Genomic DNA, 12,417 nt, shown 5'->3' on the forward strand with positions numbered 1-12,417 from the left:
CCACTCCATTTTGTAAGGAAGAAGTTCTTTCGTTTTTGGGCTTAGCCGAATACATGGCTAAGTTCATTAAGAACTTTGCAATGATAGCACATCCCCTCAGGGATTTTTTTTTAAAAAACACGCCATTCTTGTGGGAGAAGGAACAAGAACAGGCCTTCGAAAACATAAAGGAGTCAATAGTGTCAGCACCATTTATAGGCAATTTTGATATAAACAAGGACACTATAATCACAACTGATGCAAGCGGCAAAGGAGTGGGAGCCATGCTTTCACAAAGAGTGGACGATACGGTGAAAGTAGTAGCTTTTGCATCAAGGTCCTTGTCTGGGGCAGAGTCCAACTACTCCACCATCGAGAAAGAGGCTATGGCGGTGTATTGGGCAATTAAACATTTCAGTTTCTATGTTTGGGGTTTGCCATTCGAAGTATGCACGGACCATAAACCTTTGGTCAACTTGTTTGGTAACAAGGTCTTAGAAAATATGACTCCCCGCATAGCGAAATGGGTACTAGGGTTGCAAGGCTACAATTTCAGAACAATATATGTACCGGGCCAACAGAATAAAGTGGCAGACTTTTTATCCAGAGCCCCAGTGGAGAGACAGGAGGAAGAAGTCAGTGGCAGGGAGAGTGTCCTGGAAATTGAACTCCCGGCTATGACTAAAGAACAGTGGGACGAACATATGGAACAGGACAATACCCTCCGGGAGGTGTAAACATGGGTTGTAAAAGGGTGGCCAAACAAATGCGGAGTCCTACCTGAGCACATACAACCATTTTGGAACGTACGCAACGAGCTGTCAATAGCAGGAGAGTATCTCCTCAAGACTGGCAGAATAGTCCCCCCTGAGGGGTTAAGGAAAAAAATAATTGACCTAACCCATGAGGGACACCTGGGTAGGAGTCTATGCAAGGCAAGATTGAGATCAGAATATTGGTTTCCAGGCATGGATTCGAGCATGGAAGAGAAAGTGAAAGAGTGTTACGCGTGCGGGGTAAGCGATAAATCCAAATGTATCAGGCGACCCCCACTTAGTCCAGTGGAGATTCCAAGGTCCCCGTGGGACAAGTTAGGATTTGACATCACAGGCCCAATTAAGGCTAAGGGACCACAGCAATGGTACATTTTGGTGCTCATTGACTATTACTCTAATTGGGTCACCCACAAATTTGTGAACAACATCAACACCAAAGCTATAGTAGAATTCCTGAGTGACGTATTCTCAAAGGAGGGCATACCTTCCACTTTGATCACGGACAACGGGGTACAATTGGTGTCGGAGGAGATGAGAGAGTTTCTAAGGGATATGTACATAAAGCACATACGTACCCCATTGTACTGCCCTAGAGCCAATGGCAAAGTGGAGAGGGCTAACCGGATGTTGAAGGAGTGTATCCAACTAGCAGTCAAGTCGGGGGGGGGGGACATTGAAGCGGCTCTGAGAGACATGCTCTGGTCCTACCACACAACACCAAGCCTATCCACGGGTCATACACCCTTTGAACTGTTGAGAGGTAGAAAGGCGGGTTCTAAATTGTCACCAAATTGGATGAAGCCTAAGGATCCTGTGTTGATCAATCCGGAAGAGTTCAGTAGAAAAGTTGATTTAAGGCAAAAGATGTACAAAGAGAGATATGACAGCAAATGGGGTGCCAAGGAAAGACCCTTTAGCAAAGTGCAAAGTGTGTATATTCGGAAACCTGTGAGTTTGGGAGGCAAAGGTGACAAGTTCTATGCCCCAGAAAAAATAAGAGAGGTGAAGAGAAATGTTGTCATCTTGGAAGATGGGAGAAAGTGGAGCATGGATTGGGTGGCCACAGGTCCGAGGGAGACTGACCAAGAGGGGCAAAGGGGAAATCAGGAACAAAGACCCAGAGCAAGGGTGAACCAAGAGGGAAGGGGGCTCAAACAACGCAATCCCCCTAGTTGGCACAAGGATTTCAGAATGGTATGAACATTGTGTATAACTCTCTGGTCTTTTCTGTTTTGCCCCTGCCTTATGTTGGAACACACATGTTTCTGTTTCTCTTGGTTGTACTTATTTAGGGGGGAAAGATGTGTTATAATTTGCCACTTGGTATGTTCCGTACTCCCCTCCCCTACCCTCCGCACTGGTATGGCTTAGAATGTTGTAGTGAAGGCAGCTTTGGAATGTTGACAGGCTGCCTTCACCTTAGAGTCTCATTGCCAGCAAGCTGAGGGTGCTAGTACATTTGGAAGTTAATAAAGTAATTTAATCCTTACCTGAGTGACGAATTCACTTCACACTTGTCCAGGGTCTCATAAGTCGGCTTGACTATGGAAATGCCCTGTTTGCCTCCATCAATGAAGAGCCTCTCACTAGACCCAAAGTCCTGCAGAACACCGCCGCTAGATTGGTGCTAAACCTTCCCTCACGGTCCCCATCGGCTCCTATTCTGAAAGCTCTTCACTGGCTTCCTTTCAAAAAGCAAATCCGTTTCAAGGTAGTCTGTATGGTACATAAGACCATGTATGGAAACGGGCCGAGTTATCTTGCCACAAATTAAATTGGTCTTTACCCAACAGGACTCTCAGGTCAGGAACCAAACATCTCACTCCACTTAGGATTCGTACCGCCAGGAACGGCGGTAGATCCTTTTTTCATCTAGCTCCTGCTTTTTTGAATGAACTTCTATTTCAACTTCATATGGTCACGGATCAAAGCAGTTTCGGAGGAGGCTAAAATCCTGGCTCTTTTGACTGCTCTTCTCCCACCTGTTAATTGTCTTCCTTTCCCTTCACTGGTTTTCGCAGGTGCTTTGAGACCCTCGGGTGAAATGTGCGCTTAATAAAAATGTTGACTTAATGCTGCTCATCAATGGGGAGCCTCTGATGAGACCTCTGCCCTCTCCTTCCCTAGCAGATTCAGGATTCCCCTCTTGGGCCTTGTGCAGTTTGATTTGGCCCGTGCCTCCTGCCCCTATCCCATACATCTGAGGGTCTTCATCTCTGTTTATTTTACATCGCTTCTCGTGGCCTTGTGTGGCAGCCCTTCTGCGATATCAGGTGTCCCCAAGCATCTGCGAGAGACCAAAGCCCAGCGCACCTTGCCTCCAGACCAGAACGAGAGCATCTAAGGCAGGTCTGTGGTATGTTTCATAGGTATATGGCGCATCAGAGAAAGTACACAAAATTAGTAAATCCCTAATATGACGGTGCTGGAAGGTGTAGAGCAACCACACACTCTACAAATGTAAGCAAAAGCTTAAAGTCACTAATTCACAAAACCTCAGCACATGTAAGAAAATATGGTTCTCGTCGTCTGGTACCGTACATGAATAAGAGTACATATAAGATAAAACATGTGACAAAATACAGTATTCTTCTTGTCTTCTTTAATAAGACATGTTCAGGTGAAGTATCCCGATTACAGCCATTCACAGCCAACACGTGTTTCGTCGTATTGGGAGTGTGATCCCACGACTTTCTCAAGGCTATATTCGTAATGGTCAGAAATTTTTGAATGTGGTTATAATTCCGGCCCACATTGGGGTCTGTGTTCCCTGTTAGGGACGAGGGTAACCGTCAAACCGTCAGAGAGGTGTTCGTGTTTGCAGCAAATACTCATGAGACGGTTTGCCAAACTCGGCAGACTTGGAGACTTCTTATCATTGCCTGTAATGCGGACGAGGGAACGCGAACACTAGAAATATAAGAGAGAAGTGTCGAACACGAACACCTCTCTGACGGTTTGACGGTTACCCTCGTCCCTAACAGGGAACACAGACCCCAATGTGGGCCGGAATTATAACCACATTCAAAAATTTCTGACCATTACGAATATAGCCTTGAGAAAGTCGTGGGATCACACTCCCAATACGACGAAACACGTGTTGGCTGTGAATGGCTGTAATCGGGATACTTCACCTGAACATGTCTTATTAAAGAAGACAAGAAGAATACTGTATTTTGTCACATGTTTTATCTTATATGTACTCTTATTCATGTACGGTACCAGACGACGAGAACCATATTTTCTTACGTGTGCTGAGGTTTTGTGAATCAGAACGAGAGCATCACCTCGCTTGGACCTCAAATCTGGCCCTGTTCAGTAAAGCTCCTCACTCGTCTTTTAAGAAGTGCCATGGGTGGGGTAAGGGTCCGGCCTGCAGAATCGCTCACCTTCCTGAGCCTCGATTGGATCTGGGCGAGCAACATTCAGGCCGGTGCTCTCGGCCCGTACTCGCCCACCATGGACTGGATCGTCAGGTCACTCGCCGTTTTAGTTCTTGGTGGATAGATTTGACAGGGAGAAAGATGAGGCGGGCGTGGACGAGTACTTTACTGGTAAATGTCTGCTGTCTTAGGCTAGTAAGCCTCATCCAACCCTCCATATGATATTTCAAATCTATATATAAAGGCACTTGTGTATTCATTTTTAATTAAATGAAGGTCCCTCAGGAGGGCAAACAGTCAATTTCTTTAAAACTTGGTAGTGTCTTGTGTATAACCTTTGAAGTATTGAAATGAATTGTTATTTCAACCATCGAATATGTACTGAGCTATTTGTACGGCCTTGTTTCCGTCTGTTTGCTTTACAAACTCTTTTGTTTCTGTACCCATAGATCACCCCAAAAGAACTTTCTGACAACTGCTTCTGGGTAAAAGTCAAGGAGCATAAGTTTGAGAATGATGAGTTATTTGCAAAACTCACAAACACATTTGCTGCACAGAGCAAGGGTGAGTATCCGCTCTGGATTCCGGTGTGGTTGTGAGATTTTTGGATTTCTTAGGAAGCATTAATTCCAAGTGATTTTTTAAATTTAAAAATCAACTCCTGAGTGCTTTATGACAGTTAAGTATACACTGCAACGCACCGCCGGCGCGTGAGATGAGAAAGTGTCCCTGTTCGGGCGCCAATTTATATACACTATTGCTTACTAGTGTGTAAGGATAGCATGGGTATGAGGTTCTCTTTGTTGTAATTATGGTTTATTTGTTCCAGGCGTAACTGTCAGAAACCTGTCTTCTCTCTAGTAATTTGAATTGGGCCCCCCTGGACAGAATTTCACTGTTTCGATTTCTGTGCAATAGCTACAGAAACTCTGTTGGAAAATGATTTAAAGATGTATGCCTGGCTTTTGTCCGCTACTTCAAATTAGAGCCATATTCATGTAGTCAGGGCATTAATGTTCCAAATGTTGCTAACAATATCTGATCTACATTTAAATTATGGCAATTAAAACTCTTGGGTTTGGCAACAAGCTACTTGAAGCAAAGAGTTATTTTGAAGACCCTGCCCTTCATTCAGCTATTTAGAAGCCAAAACGTTTCTGGTTCAAAAATGTTACGCCGGCCACTATGGCTGATGGTTCTTGCTTTCCACGATGATAATACGTGATAAATGACGTTGTGGTTTTCGGTGTGTATTCCTTCCTGGTAAAATTGTAGCCGTATTTTCATCAAGATTATCCCAGTGTTGCTTATATAGGTGGTTGGCCAACATGGTCCCACGAGAACATGACCTATTAACTCAGAATACTTATTCAAAACTGTTTGAGTTATGACACTTCTTTTGTCTTCTTTTGTCTTCCCTTTATCTTGCTTTTAACCCGTGGATTGTTGATTCTGTCCGCTGTAGTCTCGAAAGGTGAGTACTATTTACTAAATTCCTATCTGCATGAAATTGCTGTTTTTAGATCAGAAAAGGATTACAAGTGCCTGGAAAGATAAGGGAGGGTTCGTGTGTGTTGTGGGCAATGTGTTGGTTACTTGGATGGTGCAGACCCATCTTAAATGATCTAGCGTTTGTGCTAGTGTTGAACAAATCATTGAAATGTATTGATAAGTCCCTATCTTACAAAAATATTTTTTTTTTGTGTGCTGTGGAAATGGGGCAAGTGTTTACATTTAAATGTAGGGACGTTATTTAAATTTGGGAATTACAATGTTTGGTATAAGGTCGTTTTCAATATAGAGTACCATGTGACTTGAAGTTATAATTGATAGATAAACCGCTACTTTTTAAATTAAGTTTGATAAAATGGAGACATTTTTCATTTGCAATTTGTTTGCAAGAAATTATAGATATTTAGATAAAGGGTTTGTAAATAGTAGCCTGTTAGATCGCATGTGACAGCAAGGTATAGCCATATCTATTTTGGGATTTCCATTGTTAGGTTTCTTTTTTACTGCGAGTTAACAGACCCGTGCTTGGAAGAATAGATTCTTAAAAGCTTGTACTGTAATGTAGATTAAGTATACAGGACAAAAAGCGATCTAACAGGCTACTATTTACAAACACTTTATCTAAATATCTATAATTTCTTGCAAACAAATTGCAAATGAAAAATATTTCCATTTTAGCAAACTTAATTTAAAAGGTTGTATGATGGAACAACGACCACTTGAACAACCACAGTCTAAACAACTACTCCTTAACCACTACTTAGTCTAAACCACTACAGTTTAAACAACTATTTTTTCACAACTACTATGCCTTTACCACGATTGCCTTTACCCCATTAATTAATCTATTTTACAGGTAAGTATATATATATATATATATATATATATATATATATATATATATATATAACAAAGGATTCTGGGACCTGTAGTCATCACGCATTAGGCGTTCTACAGCTGGTGATAATTTGTACTTACTTTGGGGGCGGAGCGGTACACCACCTATCAGGATGTGACAGGATATTCAAATCCATGATGACGCTAACATCCTGTGAACACCCCTGGCGCTGAGGAAGGCTTATTCCAAGCCGAAATGCATTCGCCATTCTGTGTGGTTCTGAATAAAGATGCATCCATGGTTTCCCCTACGGCGGCCTCTTCTCTTTCTTTGGAGGAGGTTCTTGTGATGTTTTAGCGCGTGTGCCAGAGACGCGCCTCGGAGGCCCCCGCATTGTTAAGTTGGCCTTGGGAACGCTGGTATCTGCCTCGGCGGAATTTTCTGTGTATCCAGGGGACTGGAAGGACCAAGGCCCACCTCCGGGCTCGGGAGAAGTTATGGTGGTGTTGGAGTCATTGACTCCATCTTGGGCGAGATGGACTGCCAGACTTGCCCCCTCCTAGTGAATCCCTATGTCCCGGGGGTTGATGCGGTTTGGGGACCCAAGGAGACGTCGGAGTTCTAGGGGCACACAGACAATGGGGTTGTGATACATCGTGGTGCCCTACATCCCGCATTTACATACATCCACCCCCGCATTACCAACCTGGAGTAACAAAGGATTCTGGGACCTGTAGTCATCACGCATTAGGCGTTCTACAGCTGGTGATAATTTGTACTTACTTTGGGGGCGGAGCGGTACACCACCTATCAGGATGTGACAGGATATTCAAATCCATGATGACGCTAACATCCTGTGAACACCCCTGGCGCTGAGGAAGGCTTATTCCAAGCCGAAATGCATTCGCCATTCTGTGTGGTTCTGAATAAAGATGCATCCATGGTTTCCCCTACGGCGGCCTCTTCTCTTTCTTTGGAGGAGGTTCTTGTGATATATATATATCCACAATAAACGTCCAGCAAATCACAGTACTGCGGCTCCAATGTGACAGCGTGTTCATTTCAAAACACCATCAACAAGGTCCGAGAGCCTTCCGCTCCTTGATCACGGAAGGCTCTGAAACGCGGTGGGACCTTGTTGCTGGTGTTTTGAAATGTTATGTTATGTTATGTTACAGGGATTTATAGAGCGCACGTATACCCGGGGGTGTCTTGGCGCTAGACATAACAGAGATACAAGACTACTTTGCCTCTAATGCTGGAAAAGCCAAGTCTTCAATTGTTTCCTGAAAGTTAACAGGGAGCTAGCGTTTCTGAGGTAAAAGGGAAGAGTATTCCACAATTTGGACGCTCCATAGAAGAAGCTGCGTCCACCCCAGTGGGCTTTGAAAATTCTAGGAACAGCAAGTAATCGATCTCCAGTGGATCGCAGCTGTCTAGTGGGACAATACCAAGAAAAATGATCCTGCAAGAAAGACGGACCGATACCATGCAAAGCCTTAAAGACAATGCACAGGGCTTTGAAATCAATTCGCTGAGGTATAGGAAGCCAGTGAAGATAGCGGATTTCATTGGAGACAGAGTGATATTTAGAAATATCCAGTATGAGGCGGGCTGCAGAATTCTGGATCATCTGTAGTTTATGCAGATGTTGCTGACACATTGGAGCCGCAGTACTGTGATTTGTTGGGCTGGAGCATACTAGGATCTGGCCGCACCAACAGGCTCACCGTAATAAGCGGCTTGGGCTCAAGCGATTCGCATTGGATGGAAAATATATATATATATATTCACTATTAATGTTATAAAATCCGTTTCCACCCAAAAACCTATTCCCACCCTAAAATACCCTTGCAATCCCAAAAACCCATACCTACTCCAAACCCTAAAATTACCCTTGCCACCCAAAAACCCACATCCACCCTAAAATTACCATTACCACCCAAAACCCATACCCACCCTAAACCCTTACAAATACACTTGCAACCATATATATATATATATATATATATATATATATATATATATATATATATATATATATATATATATATATATATATATATATATATATATATATATATATAATACAATACAATACACTTAATACTTACCAAAATACTTTACATTGATCGGTACATCTGTCATATACAATACAAGAGTGCCATCTACTGGCCGTATGAAGTAATTTTAAACTTAATAATAATATTATACGTTGTTTTTAAGGCTTGGTAGTTGTAAATGCATTAGTGATTAAAATACTCGTGATTCAGGTCGTTTCCTGCGGGATATACCTCGGGGTCCGGAGGCACTGGCATTGTGGGAAAGAATTCCCTCCCCTTCATCCTGGACGGTTCCTGGACAGACCCCTTGGGGAGGTTTACAGTCATAAGTGGGCTTTGGGAAGGTAGGAGGTAAATTTATGTTCCCTATATGCCCCCGGTACTGCAGCCAGTGGCATTGGATGCCATAGAATCGATGTTGGTCGTACTACTGGAGGGGCGATGGGTAATTGAAGGAGACATGAACGATGTAATGTCGCTGGACCTCGATATCCTGGGAGGATCGGCGATGGGGCGACGAACAGGACCACTGCGGGAATTCCTCCGTACTATGGGCCTGGAGGACATATGGCAACATCACCACCCACATTCTAGACAGTTTACATATAGTGTAACTTCCCGCTAAAGTCTCTCTAGGTTAGACTACATACTAACCCAAACACACAATCTAGGGGAATTTCATAGCGCAACGCATATTGCAAGTGGTGTGTCGGACCATTTCCGGTGGAGGTGGTTCTAAAGAGTCCACATTGGGACTGTATGCTCCCGCTGAGAATTGACCCCTGGCATCTTAAAGATCCCAAAACCGAAAAAGCAGTTAAGACAGGGACCAGACAATTCTTCTAGGAAAATAGGGTCTCAGTGACCTCGGCACTGATTCTTTGGGAAGCCAATAAGGCTTTAATTAGAGGCCAAACCCAAGCCTTAATTGGGGCAACGAAAGAGGAAAAAAAAGCTGCAATGTTTAACCCTGGAAGATACTATCTCTAAGCCAGAGGCACAAGTGGTGGAAAAAGAGGTGGAAGATGCAGAGCTACGACACGGCTGGGGCTAAGGGACATGGTGGAAGATAAAGCCAGAATACAACCAAGAGCGACACAATATAGATTATATGGAGTAGACAATAAAGCATCCAAACTCCTAGCCTGGCTAGATAAAAGGAGAACTAATCTTAACTGGGTACAGAGCATAACAGACGACAGGGCCAGAGTCACACTACAGGCAGTGAGATAGCTGAGGCCTTTGCCTCATATTATGAATCCCTATACTCTTCGGTAGATCGGAAGTCCGAGGAAGAATGCTCAGGAGTCTCTCCCGGACATACGACTACCAAAACTGTCCACGGAGCAATGTGAGATGCTGGAGGAGGACCTCTCGATAGAGGAAATTAAAAGTGCGACTCACCTACTGCAGAGAGGAAAAGCAGTGGGGTCCAACAGCCTACAAGTAGAGCTATTTAAATGCGCACTTGTGAATGCGCATGCGTAAATGAAAGACGTACCACGTAGGGGTTATTCAGTGTGAGGAGGAGGCAGGAAAGTGCCTTTTTATTGATTTTTAATTGCTTTGGGAGGGCGTGGGGCGTATTTCCACTGAGTTCTTTTAAAACTCCGTGGAACTACGCGGAGCAAAACTCCGCCCAGGCTTAGAAAATGAGAGAAAATATGGGGCCCTTGGAGGGTCTTCCGGGGACTGTAACGTGGGAGAGGGAGGGTGGGTTCCATTTTAATGTATTGTAATTGTCTATCCAATCAGTTACCCGTCATGTTTAATTTCCTATCTGTAATCAAAGACAGACTCAAATATCCGCTCGTGTATAATGTATTCTAACAAGTTTATTGCTGAGCATAAAATAATAAAAAGATGTTTTAAAAAAAAAAAGAAACCTCAAATGAAATAATTTTGACCTTTTAGATTGTCGTATGGCTCGGTCAGTGTGTCAGCCTTTTTGTAGTTTTAGCAGTAATGGCAACGTAGAAGACCAAGTCCGTCACACAAGTAGAGTGTGTCTAACAAAATGAGTTATTTGCATGCTGACTTAAATTTGTACGCTAAAAATATAGAGCAATCCAATTGACACTTAAAAAAAAAGTCCTAGTATTCGGTGTTTTCACACTTGTGATGAAAGCAATATCCCACATTTGTGAGTGGGTCTATTGCACGGATCAGAAAAGGCCTAGAGGCACACCTTGTCAAAGTCGAGATTTTTGATGTTAATTACATTGATTCTTTCGATCCAGGGTAGTTGGAATATTTTGGCCTGGCTTTGGCAGGAACCCAGGGTTACCTACTAACCTCAGACATTTTCAAAATCAGACACCCAAGGGAGTCCCGGATTCTGTGTCTTACTTGGACCTCAATATGTTTTCGTACACAGAATGCTTTTAAAAGTCAAAGTATGAGTGAAAAAAGCCCAATTTATTCATATTAATGTTTCGGAAAATTTGCTAACTTGGAGCCAACAGCAAAAGTTCTACTATCTTTCATTCATAATATTCTCTTGAAGAAAATAGTAGGTGGCCCTTTTGTACAAGACATAAACTGGGCAAAAGTTGGACTGTGTCAGTGTTTGCAGTTTTGGTCCATTTCTGTCACCCACACTTGTGAGGTACCGTTTTTCTTGGGAGATAGGTGGAAATGCACAATGATAAGATTGTTGCCCTTGACTGGAAGTGCCTGAGATTTCTACGTTTTTATCCCATACTTTGACATTTTCACTGCTTTCTGAGTAATAAAGCATGCTGGGATCCATGCAAGCCTGACCACCTTCAATTAAACTGGTTCCCAAATTTTCTGAACTGCACAGGGTTGGTAGGGTTTTCTGGTTGCCAACTGACCCCAAGCCCAAATAATGTCATCTGCCATTGAAAGAGAAGGTACATTTGATGTGTTTAGACACAGTTTTGACGTTAGTGAGGCATATTCATTTACACAGCTTACTCTGATGTCCTCCTATCACAGCTCTCTGCATTCTCCTGGGTCTCTAGATTTTAGAAATGTCCAGGGTTGGTAAGCTTCCCCCTTGCAGCAGCAGCCGATCCAGAGTCCAAATACTGCAACTATGCAAGTGAGAGGAAACAGATTATTTTATTTATTTGAGCGTTGTTTTGATATAAGGGCCGTCAGAGGGGTTATCCCCCCTCCCAATTCTCCCCACTCACCACTGGAGGAAAACGTTGTTGGAAGAATTACTTGCTAGGGCCCAGGGGTGTCGAGGAAGGCCAGTGCCCAACTGGGTCAGCCTTCCCCATGCCAGACCTTTTTTTTCCCCACTGGGCGTACATAAGGAGGAAACACCCAATGTACCTCTGCCCAAGGGGGAGGGGGGCGAGAGAATAGAGGAGAGATTGAAGAGAGATTATAAAAATAGCAAGTGCTAGTGGTGTAGTGAACTTTATGCCCACATGGAGGCAGACTGAGGCACACCTCCAGTCTGCTACCTGGGGTGCAGAAAGACTGTTATGAGACCAAGTAAGTGGGTGGCCGCGTGATAGGACACCTCGTCCTCCCCCATATTTATTAAAACATAAGTAATCACTGGTGCTAGTGATGCTTTCTAAACTTGGGTGGACAGATTGGGCATAAACGCTCCAATATGCCTCACTGGGTGGTGTGAGGGTCTGTGCCTCTTGGAGGGGGCCTGATTCCAATACCGGCCGTGCTACAACCCTATGTATTTTAAAAAATGTATAATAATAATTCCTTGTCTCTAGTGGTGCTTTCTGTCCCCCTGAGTCCTGGGGTTCTGGAGCAACCCATTGGACGTTCTCCACCCCCTCACCCCCCATTCCATTTATTTATCCCTTTGGTATTAGCGGGCTTTCTGCCCTCTTGTCTCTAGACCGATTTGGGGTAAATGCAGGTAC

The 12,417-nt window shown here is 43.6% G+C and overlaps 1 protein-coding gene across 1 annotated transcript in view; it reads left to right on the plus strand.

Moving 5' to 3' along the window:
- DIAPH1 (diaphanous related formin 1) overlaps nt 1–12,417 on the plus strand; it is an 867,093-nt gene that overhangs the window by 534,818 nt on the left and 319,858 nt on the right. Inside the window, exon 17 of the mRNA XM_085617784.1 lies at nt 4,588–4,706. Within this exon, the coding sequence (XP_085473910.1) occupies nt 4,588–4,706 (119 nt within the window). The remainder of the gene's footprint in view (nt 1–4,587; nt 4,707–12,417) is intronic.

This window comes from Triturus cristatus, chromosome 7, assembly GCF_964204655.1.
Source record: "Triturus cristatus chromosome 7, aTriCri1.1, whole genome shotgun sequence".
Lineage (NCBI taxonomy): Eukaryota > Metazoa > Chordata > Amphibia > Caudata > Salamandridae > Triturus > Triturus cristatus.